This window comes from Aspergillus aculeatus (assembly GCF_001890905.1).
Source record: "Aspergillus aculeatus ATCC 16872 unplaced genomic scaffold ASPACscaffold_13, whole genome shotgun sequence".
Classification (NCBI taxonomy): Eukaryota; Fungi; Ascomycota; class Eurotiomycetes; order Eurotiales; family Aspergillaceae; genus Aspergillus; species Aspergillus aculeatus.
The window spans coordinates 867,329-889,547 of NW_017962988.1; the positions used below are offsets into that span (position 1 = coordinate 867,329).

Genomic DNA, 22,219 nt, shown 5'->3' on the forward strand with positions numbered 1-22,219 from the left:
ATATCGTTTCAGCAATCATTCCAAGTGGCAGCTCCTGGCGTGACCGCTTCATTCGTAAAATGTTTCATGTCTTTTGGTTCACCAACATACAGACCCTTACCATTCACGAGTTCAAGGATTAGGAGCCCTGAAAACAACTCACATGTGGGCAACTCGTCCGTGGAATGTACGAGGGTTTTTGAGGGTTTTTGAGGGGCAGGTGGTAATGCCAGCTACAATGGCAGGTGGAAAGTTGACCAACTTTGTTCATGTTTATTGTCGTGGCCCAAATGCCAATTCTAACTATAGCGCCAACAAAGAAAGAACGCTGATCGCTGAGCCATTACTCTGCCGCGCCTGACTATTCTAAGTCACGAACATCATAATCCTTGCAATTCCTTGTAGCTTGCAGCGCAGAGCCTCGTCTCCTTCCCGTCAAGGAGACCGCTCACTTGCCAATTTCGAATGCGCCGAACCTCAAGTGCTCACAGGGATGCTGGTGCTACCGGGATAGAAAAGGGGCAAGGTATCCAGTCTAGTACTGCTCTTTGTGCCTGGCCAGGGCTTGTATTAGACTCCCTTACGGAATAAACACCTGATTCTATATCTGCCTATGGCTCATCTCGTATTACATGTGTAGCTGATGGTTGGGATCCAGCATACTCTTCCAGCCGCTTGGTTGCCTTGGATGCGATACAAATTGAGTAGAAGCAAACACCTGATGCACGGCAATGATGGGCTTGACCTGGTTACACAACATACTCCCTTCGATATAGCAAGCAGTCACTATTAGAAATGCCTAGTAGTTCTTCTGTACCATATGGTTACTCCGTTTACTCCAACGGTACCCTGCGGCCCCAAGCAAGCATGCCGATCCTCAAAATCATAACTCGAGCAACAATCACTGTAAGCAGCCAGGAAGAGCTGAGATCGTAACCCAAAGGTCTCCCAGCATGAACGACATCAGGCAGGATCTGCCCATGTCCATGACAACGGCCGCCTTCATCGGAATCTCCTGGTGGCCAGGGCTGGAGGTGATGCGTCCCTATTCTTGACCTTCAAGCGACGCCGCGGACTATATTTCTGGTCCTGCGCACTCGTTTCGTGGGCGATCATCCTCCAACCTCTCTTTATCATCCTCGCCGACTTCCAAGTCTGGACGGACCCTGTCCCCTCCATCACTCTGATCTACCTCACATGGCTGATGATGGTCGTTCCGCAAAGCTGGATCTTATACTCGCGACTCCATCTGCTGTTACGCAATGCAAGAACCATGAGGACGTTGAAGTTCATTCTCATCGTTAACTCGGTGGTGTTCTCGATACCGACTATCGTGATCGGGATTATGGCGGTAAGGGTTCTTGACTAAACCAAAGAAGAAAGAGCAATAGGCAGGTTTAATAGGTCACTCACAATACCTCTCGATAGCAAGCCACAAATATCAATCCCGCTCTCTCCTCTGCCAACCTCATCTGGGACCGCGTGCAGCTTGCCGCCTTCCTCATCCAAGAAACCGCCCTCAGTACGCTATACATCTTACATACACAAACATTCCTGCGCGGCCGCGCCCCGCTGCGTGAACGTCCCTATTCACCGTATGCCCCTCGATCGGCATCGGCCCTCCTCCATGGCGTCGATCCTGAGGGTCCGAACTTGAAGGGGCAAACAGATGTACTTTGGCAGCTGATCTACGCTAATGTCCTGATCATGGTGCTGGACTTTACACTTTTCGGCATCCAGTGCGCCAAAATGTTCTACTTGCAGGGAGCGCTGAAGCCGTGTGTCTATGGCATCAAGCTCAAGGTCGAATTTCTCATGTTGAACCGTCTACGGGAGATTATATTGCAACCGGCCAGTGGGGGAATAGATCTCGGAAGTAGACAGGCGAGCAGCCATCTGACGGCTAGGAATGTACTCAGCTCCGATACGGCCGAAGAGGCATATACAGATCGTGCACGAATACAGGCAAAGTGAAATATGCCTAGTCGATAGGCCTACTTGGGAGCTGGCAAGTTAGAAAGAATAAGCAGAGGGCGGGAAAAATGGAAAAGGCAAAAAACATACAACAGAAGGGATTCGCTGGTGGTCACCCACCCAACTACTAACCTCCCGGCGTGCGGCTTAAGTACGGCTGAGCGGACGGGAAGCCCTGTTTTCCACACCCTGTGGTCGTATGTGCCGGTGTATACTTAGGCATAAAATATATCTCTATCTGCCTATGTATTCGTGCTCTGTTCTGACCCAACATGTTCATATGCTGTCTTGGCGCTTCTAAACCGCGGTGCCCGGAGCGGTCGGTCTCCTTGACCACAACACACAATGCCCACCGGTACCGGTGGGGTCGCATCGTGAGGGATTGCTTGGCTACCTTCTTCTGCTATGATACACACTCTCAGGTATCCTAAGGAAACTTTTGTGCTTCAAGCACTGTCACAGGCTGCAGTAGCTAAACAAGATTCGTGGCCGCTACTAGATAGCAGACAAAGACTACTATGCTATGCGGACTCACCAGCACCAATTCCTCGCGTGCATTTATAATCGGCGGCGACCAGGTCGCCGAACCCTAGACTGCAATATTCAGATGCTAATCGCAATCCCAGGGGGACAACGGCTCCGATCCACCCGCTTGTTTGCCCTTCTCAACCAAGGTGACCTCCATCCACTGCGGTTCCTGCCACCCGAGGACGGACTCGCTTACAGTATGCTCGGCGAATGAACCGAAATCTCGGCGAATGCAATACCCTCCACCCTGGCCGGAGCCCTCATCCTGCCCGACACTATATAACCAGCCCCTGAAGGATAGTCACAAGGAGGATTCTGGCACAAAATTCCACCATCGCAACCAAGTTGTATCACAGTACTGGATATACCTACACCCCCCAACGACCATGCAACCAATCACCCTCTACTCACACCCCATCGGGCCCAACCCGTGGAAGGTCGCCCTCATCCTCTCGGCCCTCCACCTCCCCTACGAGACCGTGATGGTCGACTTCGCTGACGTCAAGAAGTACCCTTACATGGATCTCTGCCCCAACGGCCGTCTCCCGACCATCATGGACCCCAATCAGAACAACCTTACCCTGTGGGAGTCCGGCGCGATTGTTAACTACCTGATCGAAACCTACGACTCAAGCCATCAGCTCAGCTACGAGACTCTCCCGGAGCGCCACCACCTTCAGCAGTGGCTGCATTTCCAGGTCTCCGGGCAGGGGCCCTACTACGGGCAGCTGGGGTGGTTCCAGCGGCAGCCCGAGCGGGTGCCGCTTGCGATCGAGCGGTATGCGGCGGAGGTGCGGCGGGTGATGGGGGTGCTGGACCGCGCTCTGCAGGGCAAAGAGTGGCTGGTCGGGGAGAAGTGCACGTTTGTGGATCTGTGCTTCGTGCCGTGGCAGGAGCTGGTGCCGTTCATGGTGCGGGATGAGGGGGTGGTTCGGGAGCTGGAGGAGCAGTATCCCAATGTAAGGGCGTGGATAAGGCGGATGAAAAGGAGGGAGGAGGTGCAGAAGGTGTTGCAAGAGAAGCGGGAGGCGATGGAGCAGGAGCAGTCAAGGTAGTTCTGTCCTTGGCTGAAATTGTGCGGGACTTTTTATTTACTACCAGGTTGATTGATGGTTCCTTATCAACTATAGGAGTATGGATGTGTGCATCCTGGATATAGAAGGACAGCTCGCTTGTGATTGGGTGCAATCTGGATCACGAAGGCTTCATCCTGATTTGTCCGCGAATGATACACGACGGTGAATTCACAAATGTTACAAGTCTTACATAGGGTTCTTAGTATGCAATTACAGTCCTGTTCTCGTTTCAGAGGATATCAACGACAGAATCACATCGACATTAGAGCAGAGTAAATCAGGCCGTGTTCAATTAGTTGAAATCGACTAGATTATATAAAACTGCATTGGGAACGGGCTAACTGAGGGAAAAACTGTTATTTTTTTTTTTTTTAGATAAGACCAACTAACCTTTCAAACTGGGACTAATCCTGTTCCGAGATTCAGAGGATCAGGTTTGCTACTTATCGATATTGACAGATGTGAGCATGAAAAACCCTCCAAGCCACCGTCCAAATCCACCGTCATCTAGGGGTCCAATCGATAAGGGAGGATTTCGCCGAAATAGTGGGGCCGCCGGCCTTTGCCCACTTCACAACATCCGATTATCCGTTCGATCTATAACACTCATGGTTACCCCTCCTGATTCTTTATAAAAGCATGACCCTCCATACTAATGACTATCATGCAGAGACGAGTCGGCCACAAACAACGATGGAGTCAGACAGCTTAGACAGCAATGAGCCCAAGACGGTGTCTATCACCTTACCAGAACTTCCAGCATGGGCGGAAGACCCAGCCAACGCGCAGAACTGGGCTATACATAAGAAACTCTATAACACAGCGATTCCTTCGGTACTGTGTCTTCTGATGTGAGTACACAAGCATGAAAACTGGGTAATGTGGCAAAGCTAATGTCAGGTACCTGGGATTTCATAGATCATTCGGACTTGCCATCTACTCGCCCTCCCACGGTCATGTTCAAGCCGCATTCCACACCTCCTCCACCAAGTCGCTTCTACCTTTCACCATGTACGTATACGGATTGGCATTTGGACCCATGATCGCTGCCCCTCTCAGCGAGACCTATGGCAGGCGCTTCATCTACCTCGTTATGACGCCGCTAGCAATGCTGTTCATTCTCGGGGCCGGGTTTTCAAACAATCTAGCAAGTCTCACCGTGTGCCGCTTGCTGGCCGGGATGTTCATCTCGGCTCCGCTGGCTGTCGGAGCGGGCACCATCATGGACATGTGGAGCGGGCCAGCGACCGGCCGTGGCGTGACAGTCCTCATGACCATCGCCTTCATGGGCCCTGCCGTCGGATCTCTGGTCGGAGGCTGGGTGGCCGAGTACAAGAGCTGGCGCTGGTCGCAGTGGACGACGCTGTTTCTGGGGGCCGCCTGCTGGGCTTTCAGTGCAGGAGCGCAGGAGTCCTACGCTCGCCCGATCCTCCACCGTCGCGCCGTCAAACTGGGCCTGTCCGTCCCTCCGAGTCCAATCCCCGGGGGTCTGGCCGGCGTCAGAGTGATGCTCACCGTCACCCTGGCACGACCGGTCTACATGCTCCTGACCGAGCCTATCGTGGCTCTCTGCTCGCTCTATTCTTCGCTCAACTTTTCCGTTCTCTTCTGCTTCCTCGCCTGTGTGCCTCTTGTATATACTGATGTCTACGGCTTCACGCCGGGTCAATGCGGGTTGGTCTTCATTGCCTTGGCGCTGGGGTGCGCCCTGGGCTGTCTGGGGCTTCTGGCGGCAGACCAGTACACTATGGTTCTGCACCGTCGACAACACCCAGAGGGAACCCCCGCGCCACCGGAACGCGTCCTATGGGCGGCGATGTTGGCTAGCCCGTGGATGCCGGCGGCACTGTTCTGGTTTGCATGGACATCGACTCCCCATGTGCACTGGATGAGCAGTATCGTCGCCATTGGGCTGTTTGGGTGCTCCAACATTATGATTTTCGTGCGCAGTTCCTTCCTCACTCTGCCGTATCTCTCATACTGACCGCATCATTATAGGTGTCGACCGCCCTGTATCTAACGCGTGTCTACGGGGCGCAGTTCGGAGCCTCTGCGTTGGCCGCCAATGGTCTGCTGCGGTACGGCATCGGGGGCTCGTTTCCTCTTTTCACTCTCGCCAGTATGTTCTCCTGAGCTAGCTCTTCCCGGGTTTTTCTTCAGGTCTCATTGGACGTTCTTAGTGTACCACAACCTAGGTTATAGCTGGGCGTCTAGCTTATTGGGGTTCTTGGCTGTGTGCTTTGCGCCCCTCCCGTGGTTGTTCTTCAAGTGGGGAGGTCGGATCCGGAAGCATAGTGCTTATTCTTCGTGAGACTGCCAGAAATGCACTTAATGGCATGGGATAGGTTGGATAGACCCCCTTAGCACAGGGATCGATAGTAATAGGGCGCATATGGAAACAAGAAAGGAAAAAAGTACAGTCTACACGACACTACAAATTGGATACTTCATGTCGTATAGTCGTATAGGCGGTAGTAGCGGTACTTGTAGAAAGGCCTGTATGTACAGTAAGTACAGTACAACTTTCTCATTCCAGCTCATTTCAGCTATAATGGGCACAAGTTCAGTCTCTATCATCTTCTTCCTCTTTCTTATCTTCAACTCAAGCTTACGTACAGGTCCCCCATCATAGCTTCTCAACGCATTCTTCCTGCCAAGATCCTGTCTTCCCTTCAACGTCCCTCCTGGACAACATGCTCTGACACAGATACCTCCCAAAGGCTCTGGCCGATACCCGCTCAGCGAACATCTCATCGATCTCCTCCAGCGACCGCTGCTTAAGCTCCGGCACCACAAACCACACGAACACTGTCGCCACCACCGACAATCCTCCATAGATAAACGCCACGCTGCCGCCGATCGCCGCCTGCGTATACGGATTCACAAACACAATCACCAGCCCCGTGCCGTACGCCGCAAATCCCGCCAGGGTGACCATCTTCTCCCGCACCGCGGCGGCCGGGGGCACTTCAGCCGCTATCACCCACGCCAACGGGCCCCAGGTGCTCTGGAAGATGAAAAACCATAGCATGAGCATGACCACCGCGCCGACCTGTCTCCCGTAATTGTCGGTCGGCGTGCACGTCAGCCCGCCGATGGTGAGCATACATGCGGCCAGGAGGGCGGCGGAGACCAGCAGCACGAGCCGCCGGCCCAGACGGTCGGTGACAGCCACGCCCGCGAGGTTGCCGGCGATCCCGATGACATACACGACGACGGACATCAGGAGGACTTGGCGGAAGCCGATCTGTTGCAGGAAGACGGCCTGGTAGTTGGCGACGAAGGAGATGCCTTGCGCCTGTTGGAAGACTTGCGCCCCGACACAGATGGCGGTGCGGCGGCGGTAGATGGGGTTGGTGAAGCAGACAGCCCAGGAGGAGGACTCGTCGTGATGCTGACCTTGATTCTGCTGTGGTTTTTGCGACTGTTGTTGTTGTTGTTGCTGTTGAAGGCGCGCGACCTCGAGTTTGGCGTCCGCGAGGGAAATGCCGCGCAGTCGAGCCAGACTGACCCCGGCTTCGTCGAGGCGTCCGCGGTGCATCAGCCAGTACGGTGACTCGGGAAGAAGGGGCAGACTGATCCAGTTCAGCAGCGGTATGGCGATCTGCGCCACCACAACTCCGCGCCAGGCCCCAGTCGCTGGGGACGTGGCGACAGAGGTAGACGATGAGGGCCGCCACCAGTCCGCCGGCCATCAGGAAGACGTTGTAAGTGCCTGCCATCACCCCACGGAGAGCCTGGGGCGCGCACTCGCCCTGGTAGACCGGGATCACGTTGGAGGCGATGCCGCCGCCAAAGTAGACGACGGCTTTGCCCACGAGAAACTGGGCATAGCTCGTCTTGCAGGTGGATTCGATGATCACGCCCACGCTCACCACGGCCGACTGAATCCACAGGCTATTCTTGCGGCCGAACCGTTCGTTCAACGGGGTGGCACACAGAAGCCCCAGGATGACCCCGGCATAGCCTAGTCCGGTGCCCAGCGATTGCTGCCGGTCGCTCAGCACCCAGGTCTCTTGAGGGGGGCTGTAGTGTCCGAATCGACGGGCAAATTGCTGGGAGCTCATGATACTCGCCCACCAGGCTTGGTCGAACCCGAACCCTGCGGAGGAGAGGGACCCGAAGATGGCTACAGCCCAGATGAGCCATGGGAGATTCCGTATGCTATCAGGCGCTGCCATTGGTGGGAGGAAACTGCAAGAGAGCAAATAGAGATACGAGAAGAGCGCTGCAGCCACGTTTTTTGCTTGCGGTCGCAGACTTGTCGGATTCTTCCTCTTTGCTGAGGACCTTTCGCCGCCTTTTATCTAGCTACGCGGAACAACGAGAGAGGCAGCGACCACGCCATGATAATGCCTTGAGCATGATGTTACAGAGGTCTATCAGTCATGGTGTCATCCAATCGCTACTCGGATTCATGGTTAAAGGATTCGCACCTGCTTGGCGAAGGTCGGAATCCTTCGTGTGTATGTCTGTTTCAAGCCGGTGGCGTCTGCTTAACAATGAAGGTGGCCGCCAAGGATTGCTAGACTGGATCAAGCCTTACCAATAATCAGAGAAAGGGAGACACAGAGAGAGAGAATTTGTCTCCGGAGAATGACGAGCCAGGACCCCGTGTTCTACGCTTCCCCACACTAGTTGGTCACTGAGATGCGACCCCCGGTAATTGCAGCAATGCAATGCCCACGCGATGTGGGACGGACACCCACTTGGTTGATGGATGAGGGCTTGAGTGGGTCTTCCCCACTAGGTCGGCGAAATCCCCCTCCGCCCCCCCCCCCCACTATATCGCCGAGACTAGAGGGGTCTATAAGAGGCTCACGCGAGGAATGGGGCCACTGCGATGGCCATGAAACAGCAAACTTTGACGTCTAAATGGGGTAATTTGTGTCTGAACCGTATTATGGTCACGCTGTCGAAAACGGCAGGGATGCTTGGCCATCTGCCTGCACAAACCACCTCAAAAACCACCACTCCCCTGTGCGTGGACGGTCAACCTGCAAACTAAACTTCCTCTCTCTCTCTGCCCGCAAAAAATGCATTCCGATACTCCCTCTTCAGCTGTCAACCAGCTCCTCCAGTCCCTTACACTGGAGGAGAAAGTCGCCCTGCTTGCGGGCAAGAACATGTGGGAAACCGCCAACATCAACCGGCTACACATCCCTAGTCTGAAGATGACCGACGGCCCGGCCGGAGCCCGCGGGTCCAAATGGACGTACGGCTCCCTGACCACATGGATTCCGTGCGGGGTGTCGCTAGCCGCCACCTTTGATCCGGCCCTGGTGGAGAAAGTCGGGGCCGTTCTGGGGCAGGAGACCCGACGCAAGGGCTGCCAGGTCCTGCTGGCCCCGACCATGAACCTCTCGCGCTCGCCCTTGGGCGGGCGGAATTTCGAAGGCTATGGGGAAGACCCATATCTGATCGGGGTGATGGCCATTGCAATGATCCGCGGCATTCAGAGCCAGGGGGTCGGGGCGTGCATGAAGCATTTTATCCTGAACGATACCGAGACTCGGCGGTTCAATGTCGACCAAACGATTGATGAGCGTACCCTGCGGGAGGTCTACATGAAGCCATTCTCCATGGCTGCGCAGGAACCGGAAGCAGCGCCGTGGACGGCCATGGTCAGCTACCCCAGGATCAACGGGCTACATGCCGATCTCAGTCCCGATATCCTGCCGCGCCTGCTGAGAAAGGAGCTGCAGTATGATCGGTTGGTTATGAGCGACTGGGGAGGTTTGAACAGTACAGTCGAGAGCTTGCTGGCCACGACTGACCTGGAGATGCCAGGTCCACCGGTACGTCGGGGTGAGCGCCTGTTAGCCGCCATTCAGGCCGGTCGCATTGATGTGGCCACACACGTCGATCCGAGTGTGCGACGAATGCTGCAGCTCCTGGAACAAACGGGGCTACTGAACAACCGCTCTGATTCCACGGAGGTGTCCTCCGAACAAACCACCAACGACCCTGCGTTCCATCAGATCGTGCGCGAGGCGGCGCAGAGTGGCCTTGTGCTGCTGAAAAACGAGAGCGTACTGCCTCTTCAACCTTCGAGGCTGCGGAAGATCGCAATTATTGGGCCCAACGCTCGCAAGCCCACGGCTGGTGGAGCGGGCAGCGCCGCCGTCAATCCTTTTTACATCACCACGCCCGAAGAATGCCTCCGCAACGCGCTTCGGGCTGCGAACCCGGGCATCAAGCTCACATATCGGCCCGGGATCCGCGACAGTCTGCGCCCCGCTCTTTTGGGCGGTCAGTTGACCGTCCCGGACGGGTCCCGCCAGGGTCTGCACGTGAGCTTCTTTGCAGGCCATGCTTTCGAGGGTCCGGTCGTGGCGACCAGTCTGTGGGACGACTCCCTCATTTATCTCATGAGTGATGGTGATATTCCAGCCGCGCTGGAGGGTCGGCCGTACTCGTACCAGGCTGCCGGAGTAGTCACTTCATCTGAAACGGGCCGCTACACCTGGAGTCTAGCCAACACCGGAAAAGCCAAGTTGTTCCTCGACGATGAGTTGCTCATCGATAACAGTGAGTGGGGCGTTGTGACTGGTGGCTTCCTGGGCTGCTCGAGTGAGGACCGGACCGCTAGTACCCATCTCGAGGCTGGCCGCCCTTACCGACTGCGAGTAGACAATGTCGTGACCTTGCCGCTCTTCGACGCCTTCGACAACACCCTATTCCCTCGCGTGTCGGGCGTGCGCGTGGGACTCGCCCTGGAGCGGGACGAGACGCTGATGCTGGAGCAGGCTGTTGATTCGGCCCGCGAAGCAGACGTGGCCGTGGTCGTAGTCGGTCATAACAAGGACTCCGAAGGGGAGGGAGGCGACCGGGCCCACATGCAGCTCCCGGGTCACACCGACGAGCTCGTGGGCGCCGTCTGTGCAGCCAACCCCAATACGGTTGTCGTTGTGCAGTCGGCCAGTGCGGTCACTATGCCTTGGGCGGATGCCGCGGCGGGGATCGTGATGGCCTGGTACCAGGGCCAGGAAAACGGCCAGGCCCTGGCGCAGGCTCTTCTGGGTCATTGCAACTTCTCGGGTAAGCTTCCCATCACCTTTCCCCAGCGACTCGAGGATCATGGCTCGAGCGCTTGGTTTCCTGGAGAGGCTGCGCAGGATCGCAACACATTTGGGGAAGAAGTGTTGGTTGGGTATCGGCATCTCGATGCCCGGGGGATTCCGCCTCTGTGGTCATTTGGGTTCGGCCTCTCGTATACTCGCTTTGAGCTTGCAGATATTCGCATCAGCGGCACCTTGAGCGTTGTTTCTTCTTCTGAGAACCGGGTTTCAGTCCACGCGCGGGTTCTCAACGTTGGGGTTTGCGACGGGCAGGAAGTGGTGCAGGTGTACGTGGCCCCCTCGGCACGTCTTGGGGAGATGGGCCTGGTCAGCTATCCAAAGACGTTGGCCGGACTTGCCAAGATCACCGTCCCTGCAAGGGAATCGCGCGAAGTGACCATCATCATTCCTGGATCGGAGCTGAGATGGTATGATGTGACAACCGGGCAGTGGCGATTGGATGTGGGCAAGTATAAGTGCTGGGTTGGGCGTAGTCTGTGTGAACTCGACAAAGAGTTGGAGATTGAGGTAGAATAGATAGTGTGATTCTGACCGAAAGGAAGAAAAAATAGGTCTCTTCTGCTATAGACTCGATGATGATGTTGATGATCATGTTGTTGTTGTCGGAGGAATGAATTATCCGTTAATCCGTTTTATCTGCTCCCCCAATTCCTTCTACTCCACCCACCGTTTCTTCCAACCCATACTCCGTATTTATATTATGGTATACTCCTCCTCCTCCTCCTTGGACAAGCCCTATTCAATCCTGTCATCATGGACTGCACTACCCCTGTAGCCTGTCTAAACTGCCGAGACAAGCATCTGAAATGTGATGGCAATCTGGCTGGGTGTACTCGATGCCAGTCGCTTGGTCTTCCGTGCCACTTCATTCCGTCTCGCCGTGGTCGCAAATGTCGCCCAGCCTTGCCAGCTTCTTCCATTTTATCACTCGCCTCACCTATACCATCGAAGTCAATGCCTGAGGTGAATGAGCAGCATCTACAACACCACGAACAGCCACAATCACATGAACAGGATTTGCAGCAATGCGCTTCGCTCCGGGGACGAGAACAAGGCTTGCAGTTGATTTCCCTCTACTACCTCCACTTCCACCAGGCACATCCTTTCCTGCCCCCAATGGAAACTCTCCTAGAATCCAATCCCCCTTCTTACTTACTGGATATCATCGAGTTTACCAGCCTACATTATTTATCGCCTCAGTTTTTCCATGACAGCAGCAAGATACTACTTCTGGCGGTGCAGGCCGCCGATTTGACAGTCGGAAAGACGCAGGCCTTCCTGCTTCTGGCCATCGTACAGCACGGGCGACAGCAAGCCCACGAGGCCCGATCTTGTCTCGGCCAGGCTCTTCAGTGTGCGCTGGAATTGGGTCTGCACCGTCGCGAGGCTTCCGACGCGCTTAGCGTAGGCGCTCCCTTGAGAGCCGAGAGCCTCCGACGGACGTGGTGGGAGATTTTTGTGGTTGATGTACTACTCGCAGCTGTTCAGGCCGATGGATACCTCCAGTTTGAAATGAGAGAAACGCCCCAAGTCCCCCTTCCCTGCGGACCCGAAGAGTATCAGTCAGGCTGTATTATGAGTACTCTCCCGCCCACCCTCGGCGACATGGAACACAATAGTCTGTTTTGCGGAGATTACGAGTTCTCTCCCTGTGCTTACCGGATCGAAGCCGCCATGATGCTGCGGAAATGCTTGCGCGCCGGCGAGTCGCATATCACTCAGGAGACGCTTGACGTACTCACCGCCGCCATCACCGCTTGGTTCCATCGATTGCCATCCAGTCAACGCCCCATTCTTCAGTCGAATGGTGTTCTGGAGGAGGTAATGATGCAGGCCGTGATGCTGATGCACTGCGCCAGTATCTATCTGCACTTCCCACGTTCCTGCCTTTCGGCCTTTCTTCCCATCACCGGCCGGGTCCTTTGTTCGTCGCCGCCCGCACTCGTCACCACTTCCCGGGACCCTCAATTGCACACCGCAAAAGTAGCGGAGAGTGCCGTCCAACTCTCCCGACTTGCGTCATTGTCGCCCTCGGTCATCAACCACAGCCCGTTCTTTGGTTGCACACTGGTGATAAGCTCCGTGATACACGTAGCACTCATTCTCAGCGATGGCCTGCAACCACCGGGGCCGAGGCAGCAGTATTTGGCGCTGAATTTGGGGGTCCTCAGATCGATGGGGGAGGCGTGGCCCATTGCTGCAAGCGCGATGCAACGAATTCGTCAGGCTGTGATTGAGGTTCACGCAGCAGTCTCGTGCGACACTCGTCCCCTGCTGGACGTTTTTTCTCCCTCCACGTGAGGTTTTGTCCACAAAGACGGGCCATCTTGGCCCGAATTCAGCGCTCTGTATTTGTTCACCGATCCTTGACGCAAATATTATTTTGTTGAGGGTTCCTTGTGGGCATCGCCTGTAGCACCCCACGCTAGGAATCCTTCAAGACCGAGGCCAAGATTTGCCACCTAAAGTAATTTATCTATAATACTAGAAGAGGGTTCTGGTCGTGGCGAGCATCCCACCGGCATGACAAATATGCTTACCTTGAGCCTCCAAATGGGGGATGTGGGTCATTGGACCACAAACTACAGACCTCCCCCCGTACTGCAAGACTCAAAACTCTTTTCCAGTTGGCTGAGGCCTGAAGACCGGCTCCACTTGCCCTCATCTAGCCTCCTCGTATGACCCTCGGTGTGGGTCACCGAGGGTCTGAAGTATGACTCTGGTATCACGATAGCCATTCATTTCACCTTTTCTCGACCGGAAAGATTCTTGTTGGTGGTCAATGGGATCATGCCTACGAGGGCGTCGGGAAGGATCGCAGGATTCGGCGAAGGTGCTCTCATCGAAGGGCACGCTAGAAAGTGTTGGAAGCCGAGAATCATGGCATCATGTTCAAACCAGGTTTTCGAAGAAGATTTAAATATCGCCGTCGAGGGATACCGTGCGTTCTTGTAGCATTGCAATCAGCTTGACAGTTGCGCAACATGAAGATATCCAGAGATCGATTGGCTATCACTACTTGGGGCCTTATGGCTGCCCTTGCGGCAGGCCTAACCGCGGCTCAGTCGGCCTCCAAACCGCCCAACTTCCTATTCATCATGGCGGACGACCAGGATCTGAAATTGGACTCTCTCTCGTATATGCCTTTCACCACAAAACATATGCAAGACAAGGGAATGTCCTTCATCAACCACTTCGTGACTACGGCTCTGTGTTGCCCGTCGCGGGTCAGCCTCTTGACTGGACGGCAGGCCCACAACACGAATGTGACAGACGTGCACCCCCCATGGGGTAAGTTGCTGCCCGTAGGCCTGTCGTTCTGATACTGATCGGAGATAGGTGGGTATCCTAAGTTTATCAGTCAAGGGTTCAATGACAACTACCTTCCGGTCTGGATGCAGCAAGCCGGGTACGACACATACTACACCGGCAAGTTGATGAACGCACAATCTGTCGAAAACTACAACAAGCCCCATGCCGCTGGGTTCAATGGCTCGGACTTCGTACTGGACCCCTACACCTACGACTACATGAACGCCACGTATCAGCGCAACCACGACCTGCCTGTCAGCTACCTGGGCCGTCATACCACCGAGGTCCTGACCGAGAAAGCCATGGGCTTTTTGGAAGATGCTCTTGCTGGCGAACGCCCCTTCTTCCTCACCGTGACCCCGATCGCACCTCACTCGAACATGAACGGGACCTACGGCGGTGGAGCCGGGCCGTTGTGGATGGATGAGCCCATCCCTGAAGAACGTCATAGCCACCTCTTCCCCGACGCCAAAGTCCCGCGTACGGCCAACTTCAATCCCAAGGAGGTGCGTCCTTAACAATCTATGTTTGCTATTTAGAGGGCCCAGGTTCTGACCGTCGTAGCCCACCGGTGTCAGCTGGATCCACCAACTTCCCTATCGCAACCAATCCGTCATCGATTATAACGACCACTACTACCGACAGCGACTTCGTGCCCTACAGGGTGTCGATGAACTGGTCGACTCTCTCATCACCCGCTTGGAGGCGAGTGCCCAGATCAACAACACCTACATCATCTACACGTCCGACAATGGTTTCCACATCAGCCAGCACCGGCTGCCCCCGGGCAAAACCTGCGCGTTCGACGAGGACATCCGCGTACCGTTCTTCATCCGTGGACCGGGGATCCCTGAAGGCCAGGAGCAGGATATTGTCACTACTCACATCGACATTGCCCCAACGCTGTTTTCCTTGGCCAGCCTGCCGCTCCGCGACGACTTCGACGGGACTCCCATGCCCGTTGCCGAGGTCAAGGGCACGCTGCACGAGCATGTAGCGGTCGAGTACTGGGGCCAGGCAATGCTAGAGGGTGGTCTGTCCAACCTAGGTGCATTTCTCCGTCCCTTTACCCCCGCATAAGAACTCCAATGTGACTACTAACACCCAAGGTTGAAATGCAGGCACCCCCACCGTCCCCAACAACACCTACAAGGCCGTCCGCATCCTCAGCCAAGAGTACAACCTCTTCTACTCCGTCTGGTGTAACAACGAGCACGAGCTCTACGATCTGAGTGTATGTTGCACTGTCCCCAGCCCCACTATATGCTTTACTGACCAGACTCAAATCCAGACCGACCCCTACCAAATCAGCAACCTCCACCCGCACGTCTCAACCACCAACGCAACAATCCTGGGTTTTGACATTCCCGCGGTGATTGATCGCCTGGATGCTCTATTGCTCGTGCTGAAGTCGTGCCAGGGCAGGATTTGCATCAAGCCGTGGGAGGTCCTCCACCCGGACGGGTCGGTGAATAATCTGCTGGAGGCCATGGATGGCCGGTACGATGGGTTCTACCGCGACCAGTCCAAGGTGACGTTTGATCGCTGCGAGTACGCCTATATCATTGATGCGGAGGGGCCGCAGACCGCGTTGGCGTACAGGAATGGATACTCTTTGGACCAGTGGATTTAGACCTCAGTGCGTGGAGGAAGGGTTGACTCCGAGATCTAGCCGGTTGGATTGTCGAATCGCAGCACTGCGCAAAAGAAGCTGCATTTCTGATCTTGTTAGGGCTCTAACTGGGACTGAAAAAATGACGGGACGATCCCACCGGCTGCTCGCATATATAATATAGCACACAACACTTCGGTACTCCGACTAAAATATGGTTATTAAAGAGCAAATCAGACAGCTAATACAAGTAATAAGGGTACTGACTGTACAGTTGACTGCCGCGATTACCAACCATGAAGCGGAAAGTGGAAAAGTGGTGTGGTGGCGACTCCGGGAGATCCGGTGGGATGGAAATCGTGGATTTGTGGAGCCGGTGGGATGAATCATCATTTCCATCTCCCCTTTCTTCATCAAGTATCAAGTGAACACAAGGTCCGTAGGAAGCAAAGCAGAAAGATGTTCCCCTTGCGAAACACTGGTCCTCGATATAAGTGTCGAATAGCCGGGTGCAACTCCAGCTTCCAGCGCAAAGAGCACCGCAACCGCCATGAAGGGCAGCATACGGGGGCCTTGGCCCGGGCCTGTCCTTTTTGCGCCCGTTCATTTTCCAGAAGGTAAGTTAGAATTGGAAGAGGCAGTCATTCGAGGATGAAACACTAATTCAGCTTGCAGTGACTCTCTCCGTCGTCACATTCGCCTGGACCACCACGATCCACAAGCATCCTCAACAACTCGCACGGCCCAAGCGTGCCTGGGCTGCCGGCAGGCCAAGACGCGGTGCGGCGGAGGCAAGCCTTGCAATCGCTGTCGTGCCCAGCCCCAACCCTGTATTTACCACCGCCCCCAGCAACTCCAGCAACAACCACAACAACCACACCAGTCACCGTCATCTCCTGAAGTGCAGTCTCTGTCTCCCCAGTCTCCCCAATCTCCCCAATCTTCCCCAACCCAAGGCAATTCCACTTCCCAATTCACCCCCTACATCCACCTCTACTTCACCCACTTCCACCCCCACTGGCCCATCCTGCATCGCGCCACCTTCAGTCCCCCGGACGAGCCCCTCCTGCTCTTGCAGGTGGTCTCCATGATCGGTCTATGGGTCAGCGACACCCCCTCCTCTCGCGAGGCGGCGATCAATCTCCATCGCAACATGGGATCTTCCATCCTAGCACAGCAGGTAACCCCCCTCCCCACTGGCCGCCCGATCTCCTATCCACAAATTCAACGCTAAGGACTCAACAACAGGAGAAATGGGCACGCTCCATCTCTTTCACTGCGGATCTGCCCGACCATGATCCCACCGTACCGACACAAGAGATCGTCTCGCGATGTCCCGTAGCCACCTACCAGGCGATCCTCTTATATCTCATCTTCTCCCTGGTGCTGACCCGCACAGGCCACGGCACGAGCGATGGTAGCAGCAAGCCTTCGCAAGCATTGGATCTAAGCCTCCCCCTCTCCCCCGACGACACGCACATCCTCTCCGTCCTCGTCACCACCTGCCTCAGCAACAGCGTCTTCTACTACCCGCTGATGCTGGAGCGGTACCACCAGAGCATCGACTCGGTCGCGTGCATCTGGGTCGGGGTCGAGGAGCTGAAACGCCTTGGCTTGGCCATGTACAAGGTCTGTCGGCTGAGTGGGCATGGGGCCAGAGTGGTGGAGGGTGATGCGGTGGCGATGGGCCGCGACGCGCCAGAGGAACACCGGGGCGTCTTGCGTCTCTCGGATCTGCAGTTCCCGCCGCCGGATAGTCGGCATCTCTGGGAGGCGCAGTCCAACCCGGAGCTGGCGCGGTTGTTGCAGATCGAGGCGCGCAAGCCCGGGGGTGCGTCGGCACGGTTGGACGGGCGCGAGGAAGGGAATTGGATCTCGGCGTGTGGGAGGGTGTTGCAGGACGGGGTGGATACCTGGTGGTTGTGAGTGGGTTCATCATGATATCTTGCGATAACTCTCATTTCCGCGGTTGATGTTCTGATACTTGTTGTCTATGACGTGGTAGTCTAGAGACGATGTAGTGAAACGGGAATTGTCTATAGAAAGAAACTAAATCCAGAACAAAATCGATGCCAACAGCACTCTAGAGTCTAATCGATGACGATTCTCCATGGCAACCTTTTCGAGCCCCTTTGGATTCAATCGCCAAACCACACCTAGATAACGGCTTTCTCCACACCGGGCGTCAACCAACACACCTTGTCGTCAATCTCCTCCTCCTTAAACACCCGTCGCAGTTCCTCCTGATGCTGCGTGAAGTGCTCCCAGGATTCAAAATGAATGGGAACCATCACATCCGCCCCCGTCACGCGCATCAGATGGGCCGCCTGCTTCCCGTCAAAGGTGATCTGCAGCATCCCCTTGGGGGTGGGGAACAAGGCATTGCCCAAGTTCACAACGGCAACCGCGACATGCCACTTCTTGCGGATCTCCGCCAGCTCGTCGATCCAAACGGTATCCCCGGAGAAGTACACCACATTGGGAAGGCCCTCATCGCTCACACCGAACGCGTCGCACTCCACGATGAACCCCGTGACTTCACCGCCGGGGAAGTGCTGGCAGGGCGTGCCGGTGATGCGGAAGCGCTTGCCGCCGAGGACGGCCTCGACCGTCTGCCAGGGCTGGAGGCCGACCACGCCGGGCCGCGGGGCCAGGTTGCGGGCGCCGTCTGTGGTTGTAAACACGTGGCGTCCGTCGAGGAGCTGCCGGCCCAGTGGGTCGAGGTTATCGACGTGGTCCTCGTGGCTGAGCAGCACGGCGTCGATGGGCGGCAGCTCGTGCAGCTGCAGCGCCGGGCCGGCCTGGCTGCGCAGCTTCACCGGGTGTGGGGCCTGCTGGTAGCCCCAGGCGGCCCAGTCGGCTTTGGCCCAGCCGTCGTAGTCGTATTCGGACTCCGCGGGGCAGAAGACGGGGTCGGTCAGGAAGCGCACGCCGTCGATGTTGATGATCGCTGTCGCGGTGGTGATATGCGTCACGGAGATGGAACCTTGGAAGGTGGGCATTTCGACGCTGGTTTTTCTGGATGAGAGGATTTGTTTGCTTGCTTTTGTTCTTGGTCGACAAGTTAGGAATATCTGCGTGATTGACAGAGTGAATGTGATGAAAAAGTGGGGATTGTAGCTTGAGGGATAGTTTTGCGCCCCTATATATCTTGTCTTGCTGCTGATTCCTCTGTTAGTTTCATTTCTATTATCCCACCGGAGTAGCCTCATTTTAACCGATCCACTCACCTACTTGACTCATCATGATCAAGTTAACTTAGTTATTTGTTCCATATAAGTAAGTCTTACAAAGGCAATTCAAAGGCCTCAGGATGGCCCCATCCGTTCGATTTAGATTATTCCGCATACCTTCCAGAAGCTTAGATGGTTGTCATACGGCATCCCACATATCCCACCATCCCACAAGCGCACCGCAGCGGCACAGTGTTTGCCATATGCTGTGGCATGTGTGAGCTGAAGAAGCCACAACATGCGCTTTCCATGCGATGACTCTATAGAAATCTCTTGCATCGCGGGTTCTGCTAAACTGGAGAGCAGGTGTGTCTGGTTGATTGTCTTAGCGGAACTCCCATTATACCCACTCGCCTTCTGCGCCGCCCCGTGCTGATCGAAATTCGTCCAGCACTCTCCTGCACCACCGACCGCAAGCAGTGTAGATTACCCGACGTTGCAGGGGCCTGAGACCTCTCGGCCATGATGGTCTGGAAGGTCTCGCGCTGCTGCGCCCACCGCGAGACACCCACGTATTAAGAATGGCCACGCTATTGTGTGGAAATTGATCGCGGCCGGCGGGAGCAGCCGCCACGCTGCGATGGACTTCCTCAGTATTCTGCTGGATCTCGGGGACACTGGGCTTGCAGCCGGAGACCTCGGTGTGCAGGTGCACGAAGCTGGCGTGCGCAAAGATGTATGTCTGGATGAGTTTGTTTTGTTCGGGGCTGGGTCTGGGTTAAGAACTGTCGTGTTCGACGTCGTTGGTGCTGGTGCTGGTGCTAGGGTTGTTATTGTTATGGTTGATGACCTTCGGGGTCAGTCGCTCCCCGTGCAGGTGCAGTACCGATTCAATCCGGTCGACCCTGGCAATGAGCTCTCGGGAACTCAACTGGCCTTGAATCTCCTGGTCCTTTTTCCAGGTCGCGAGGAAGATGGCTTCGAGAATGGGACGCAGGACCCAGCCCTCGCAGCCGACGGCCGTGGGGAACAACTGGACGAAGTTCTCATTGGTCAAAAGGGTGCGGTACGTGTCGGCGGCGGCGGGGGCCACGAGTTGGGTGGAGCAGTGGAGCATGTCGTTCCAGACTAGCACCGCGGAGAAGAACGGAGGGCCTTGCCGTCCATGGTTTGGGCATGGTTGACGCTGGTCGTCAGGACGGGCGATTGTGTAGTAAGGGCTGCTGGTGATATGTACAACCAATCTTCGGTCACAATGTTTGAAGGGAAGAATGCTCCCTGTCCTCGTACTCCAGTGTGTGTATGTAGTGGTAAGATTGTGCTGTTGTGTTGCTGGGAGGGTGTGAAAGCAGATCCCGGAGCGAGGGGAGCGATTCCGTTGATCGCATTTTGAGCAATCTACCCATCAGGGGGAGGGCAACTGTTCGACTTGGAACTGCGTTTAGAAATTTCAGAATGAATCAACAGAACCATATAGTCTTGTCCCCCTGTAACAGAAGTATTACCTCTCCAATCTATTGTACTCCTGGGAGAAAGAGTTGGTTGAGGAACTATACCTATAGAATAAATAAGGATGGTCAATTTGCACAGCTAAAGGATATACCAGGTTAAAGATGGAATATTGCTATGCAGGGGCGGGGGGTACACCTCGATACCAGTACCCATGCTAAAATCAAACCCAATCTATGTACAGCCGGCCCTTTTGCAGATTTTAGTACCATGGTACTGAGGGGCCGGCCTTTGGTGTGTGAATCCTGGCGGCTGGCTCTTGAGCACACTTTCACTCAATCATCACGTGAAACGGGGCAATGGCGCATCTGGGAGCGCGTCAGACTGAAGATCTGGAGGTGGCCGGTTCAAGCCCGGCTTGCCCCATTTTCCTTTTTTACCCTTCTCTTCATCATCATCATCGCAATCCCATCGGTCTCTCTTCGTTATCTAGTGACTAATCGTCATATGTGATAATGAAATTGTGCTACTATCACGTTCCCCGATCTGCCCAGGGCTCTCAAAAGTTGTAAATGAACTTTTATGAAACGAGCTAATGTTTATCGAGCAAAGCCTCAGCTGACAAAGTGAGGTCCCCAAACTTGACTAAACTTGACGAAGTGATAGCCATGCTCCTAGAGGTCCCCTTCCAGTAGTTTTACACCCTTCAATCTGCACCAGTCAGGAAAGTGTCGGAGTGGTACATGATGATCGTCAATCAAGATAGGCATCCAGGAGGAAGGGCATTCTGTATTGATTGTGAGATCAGACTTGCTCAGACATTGCTTGAGAGTCTGGTCTCTGCGCAGTGTTGACCTGGAGGGTCGCAAGAACTCTTTCAGATGGACGAAACTTGCCCAGCATAGGAAAGGTAGGGGCCCTGGCGTGAACGCCGAGGTATCAATCCAGTATTCGATATCTTTCATCCGAATATGATCTCCATTTGGCATCCACTTAGCGCCAGCTTTAAAGCTCTCTCCAGAGCGATGATGATGCTGATAGGGCTTATCGGGATGCTCAGGGTGCCAAAATCGGACAATTGAGGTCGGAGGCTGTTGGAGGAGCATCCGCCGCCAACTTGCCTCAGGGCGCAAATACGCTTCTTCTCTCTTTTCGGATGCAATATGAGGATAACTCCACCAGCCACAATAGTGTCCGCCCGGTCTATATTGCGTGTGAAGTTGCGTGTAGATGAATTCGGACCAGATCTTTTTCACCACGAGAGGATTCTTTCTGGGTTTTCGTTGCGGCTCGACAGGAACATAGAACAGGGCCTGTTGGATCTTGCGCGAGCTCGTGATCAGATCTTTCCATGTGGAGCAGACTCGAGTCGAGATCAATAACGTATGCATATCCAAGTTCAGGAGGATTGCTTCGAGGAGCTCGGGAATGAAGAATATCACCGATGGGTCCGACGAGTGGCGAGTCTTGCCTTTGTGTTTCTTCTTAACTCTTCTTGGAGGAGGCATAATAAATAAGCGTTGTTGTAGTCGAAATCAAGAAGAGGAAATACAAGAGCAATGTGATTTGGCAAGGTCGGCGATTTTTGACCCCGGTCATAACGATTGACTCATTTTGTTCTAGTGCCATGTCAATGAAGACTCATAAGCATCGCGTTCTTGTTTCGTCATCAGTTTCAGGGCGGTGGAAGTTATTGTTGAAGGCTCGCGCAAGATGACCTCAAGGCTGGGAAAATTACGGCAGCTGGGGCATCACATCGTTGCTCACCGGACAGACGTCTCGCTTTGCCAGTCATAGAGTACATGGGTGAAAAGACTCGCAGTCGTAGAGACAGAGTGGTAACCACCTCTGGTCTAGCCCCTACCTTTCACTTACTGGTCACACGATGAGACTTTCCAGACTTTTGTGATGAATACGGCAACTTGATTGATGCTTCCAAACATACAGCAGGGCAGAGCTGGAGATACACAGCTTTATGTTTACAAGTGGTGGGAGTAGTGAGTTAGTACAGAACTTCACATACACTTAGTACGT

General features: G+C 54.9%; 10 protein-coding genes and 1 non-coding gene across 11 annotated transcripts; 8 read left to right on the plus strand and 3 right to left on the minus strand.

The window, feature by feature from the left end:
• Positions 1-846: 846 nt before the first annotated feature.
• On the plus strand, positions 847-1,953 carry ASPACDRAFT_45774 (uncharacterized protein; the record flags this gene model as incomplete). The annotated part of the gene is made up of 3 exons (XM_020201673.1): positions 847-885; positions 947-1,330; positions 1,408-1,953. The coding sequence occupies 3 exons, from the start codon at positions 847-849 to the stop codon at positions 1,951-1,953; spliced, it is 969 nt and encodes a 322-aa protein (XP_020054017.1).
• Positions 1,954-2,867: 914 nt separating this feature from the next.
• ASPACDRAFT_53795 (glutathione S-transferase family protein) lies at positions 2,868-3,536 on the plus strand (the record flags this gene model as incomplete). The annotated part of the gene is made up of 1 exon (XM_020202799.1): positions 2,868-3,536. The coding sequence occupies one exon, from the start codon at positions 2,868-2,870 to the stop codon at positions 3,534-3,536; it is 669 nt and encodes a 222-aa protein (XP_020054018.1).
• Positions 3,537-4,216: 680 nt separating this feature from the next.
• On the plus strand, positions 4,217-6,042 carry ASPACDRAFT_1882269 (MFS transporter). Its single transcript, XM_020198281.1, has 4 exons — positions 4,217-4,408; positions 4,476-5,499; positions 5,556-5,676; positions 5,738-6,042. The coding sequence occupies exons 1-4, from the start codon at positions 4,251-4,253 to the stop codon at positions 5,866-5,868; spliced, it is 1,434 nt and encodes a 477-aa protein (XP_020054019.1). The 5' UTR covers positions 4,217-4,250; the 3' UTR covers positions 5,869-6,042.
• On the minus strand, positions 6,005-7,738 carry ASPACDRAFT_62658 (uncharacterized protein; the record flags this gene model as incomplete). The annotated part of the gene is made up of 3 exons (XM_020203807.1): positions 6,005-6,053; positions 6,269-7,161; positions 7,205-7,738. 3 exons carry the CDS (start codon positions 7,736-7,738, stop codon positions 6,005-6,007), a joined length of 1,476 nt encoding a protein of 491 aa, XP_020054020.1.
• Positions 7,739-8,347: 609 nt separating this feature from the next.
• On the plus strand, positions 8,348-11,157 carry ASPACDRAFT_1858413 (uncharacterized protein; the record flags this gene model as incomplete). The annotated part of the gene is made up of 1 exon (XM_020197609.1): positions 8,348-11,157. Exon 1 carries the CDS (start codon positions 8,594-8,596, stop codon positions 11,153-11,155), a length of 2,562 nt encoding a protein of 853 aa, XP_020054021.1. The 5' UTR covers positions 8,348-8,593.
• Positions 11,158-11,325: 168 nt separating this feature from the next.
• ASPACDRAFT_123574 (fungal specific transcription factor domain-containing protein) lies at positions 11,326-13,119 on the plus strand. The gene has a single exon (XM_020196660.1). The coding sequence runs from the start codon at positions 11,594-11,596 to the stop codon at positions 12,938-12,940; it is 1,347 nt and encodes a 448-aa protein (XP_020054022.1). The 5' UTR covers positions 11,326-11,593; the 3' UTR covers positions 12,941-13,119.
• A 504-nt stretch (positions 13,120-13,623) lies between these two features.
• On the plus strand, positions 13,624-15,584 carry ASPACDRAFT_45780 (sulfatase family protein; the record flags this gene model as incomplete). The annotated part of the gene is made up of 5 exons (XM_020201674.1): positions 13,624-13,930; positions 13,979-14,457; positions 14,516-14,999; positions 15,073-15,185; positions 15,243-15,584. 5 exons carry the CDS (start codon positions 13,624-13,626, stop codon positions 15,582-15,584), a joined length of 1,725 nt encoding a protein of 574 aa, XP_020054023.1.
• Positions 15,585-16,113: 529 nt separating this feature from the next.
• ASPACDRAFT_62661 (uncharacterized protein) lies at positions 16,114-17,489 on the plus strand (the record flags this gene model as incomplete). The annotated part of the gene is made up of 4 exons (XM_020203808.1): positions 16,114-16,180; positions 16,239-16,393; positions 16,447-16,743; positions 16,812-17,489. The coding sequence occupies 4 exons, from the start codon at positions 16,114-16,116 to the stop codon at positions 17,487-17,489; spliced, it is 1,197 nt and encodes a 398-aa protein (XP_020054024.1).
• A 230-nt stretch (positions 17,490-17,719) lies between these two features.
• On the minus strand, positions 17,720-18,565 carry ASPACDRAFT_45782 (MBL fold metallo-hydrolase; the record flags this gene model as incomplete). Its single annotated transcript, XM_020201675.1, has 1 exon — positions 17,720-18,565. The coding sequence occupies one exon, from the start codon at positions 18,563-18,565 to the stop codon at positions 17,720-17,722; it is 846 nt and encodes a 281-aa protein (XP_020054025.1).
• A 571-nt stretch (positions 18,566-19,136) lies between these two features.
• On the minus strand, positions 19,137-19,853 carry ASPACDRAFT_45783 (uncharacterized protein; the record flags this gene model as incomplete). Its single annotated transcript, XM_020201676.1, has 2 exons — positions 19,137-19,478; positions 19,536-19,853. 2 exons carry the CDS (start codon positions 19,851-19,853, stop codon positions 19,137-19,139), a joined length of 660 nt encoding a protein of 219 aa, XP_020054026.1.
• Positions 19,854-20,538: 685 nt separating this feature from the next.
• On the plus strand, positions 20,539-20,611 carry ASPACDRAFT_t245. Its single transcript has one exon. It is a non-coding gene; the product is annotated as a tRNA-Phe (tRNA).
• Positions 20,612-22,219: the final 1,608 nt, after the last annotated feature.

Coding starts and splice junctions, on each gene's coding strand:
- ASPACDRAFT_1882269 (XM_020198281.1), top strand. CDS start 4,251: ATGGAGTCAGACAGCTTAGACAGCAATGAGCCCAAGACGGTGTCTATC. Junction 5,500..5,555: donor GCTCCAACATTATGATTTTC/GTGCGCAGTTCC, acceptor GCATCATTATAG/GTGTCGACCGCCCTGTATCT. Junction 5,677..5,737: donor TCCTCTTTTCACTCTCGCCA/GTATGTTCTCCT, acceptor GGACGTTCTTAG/TGTACCACAACCTAGGTTAT.
- ASPACDRAFT_123574 (XM_020196660.1), top strand. CDS start 11,594: ATGCCTGAGGTGAATGAGCAGCATCTACAACACCACGAACAGCCACAA.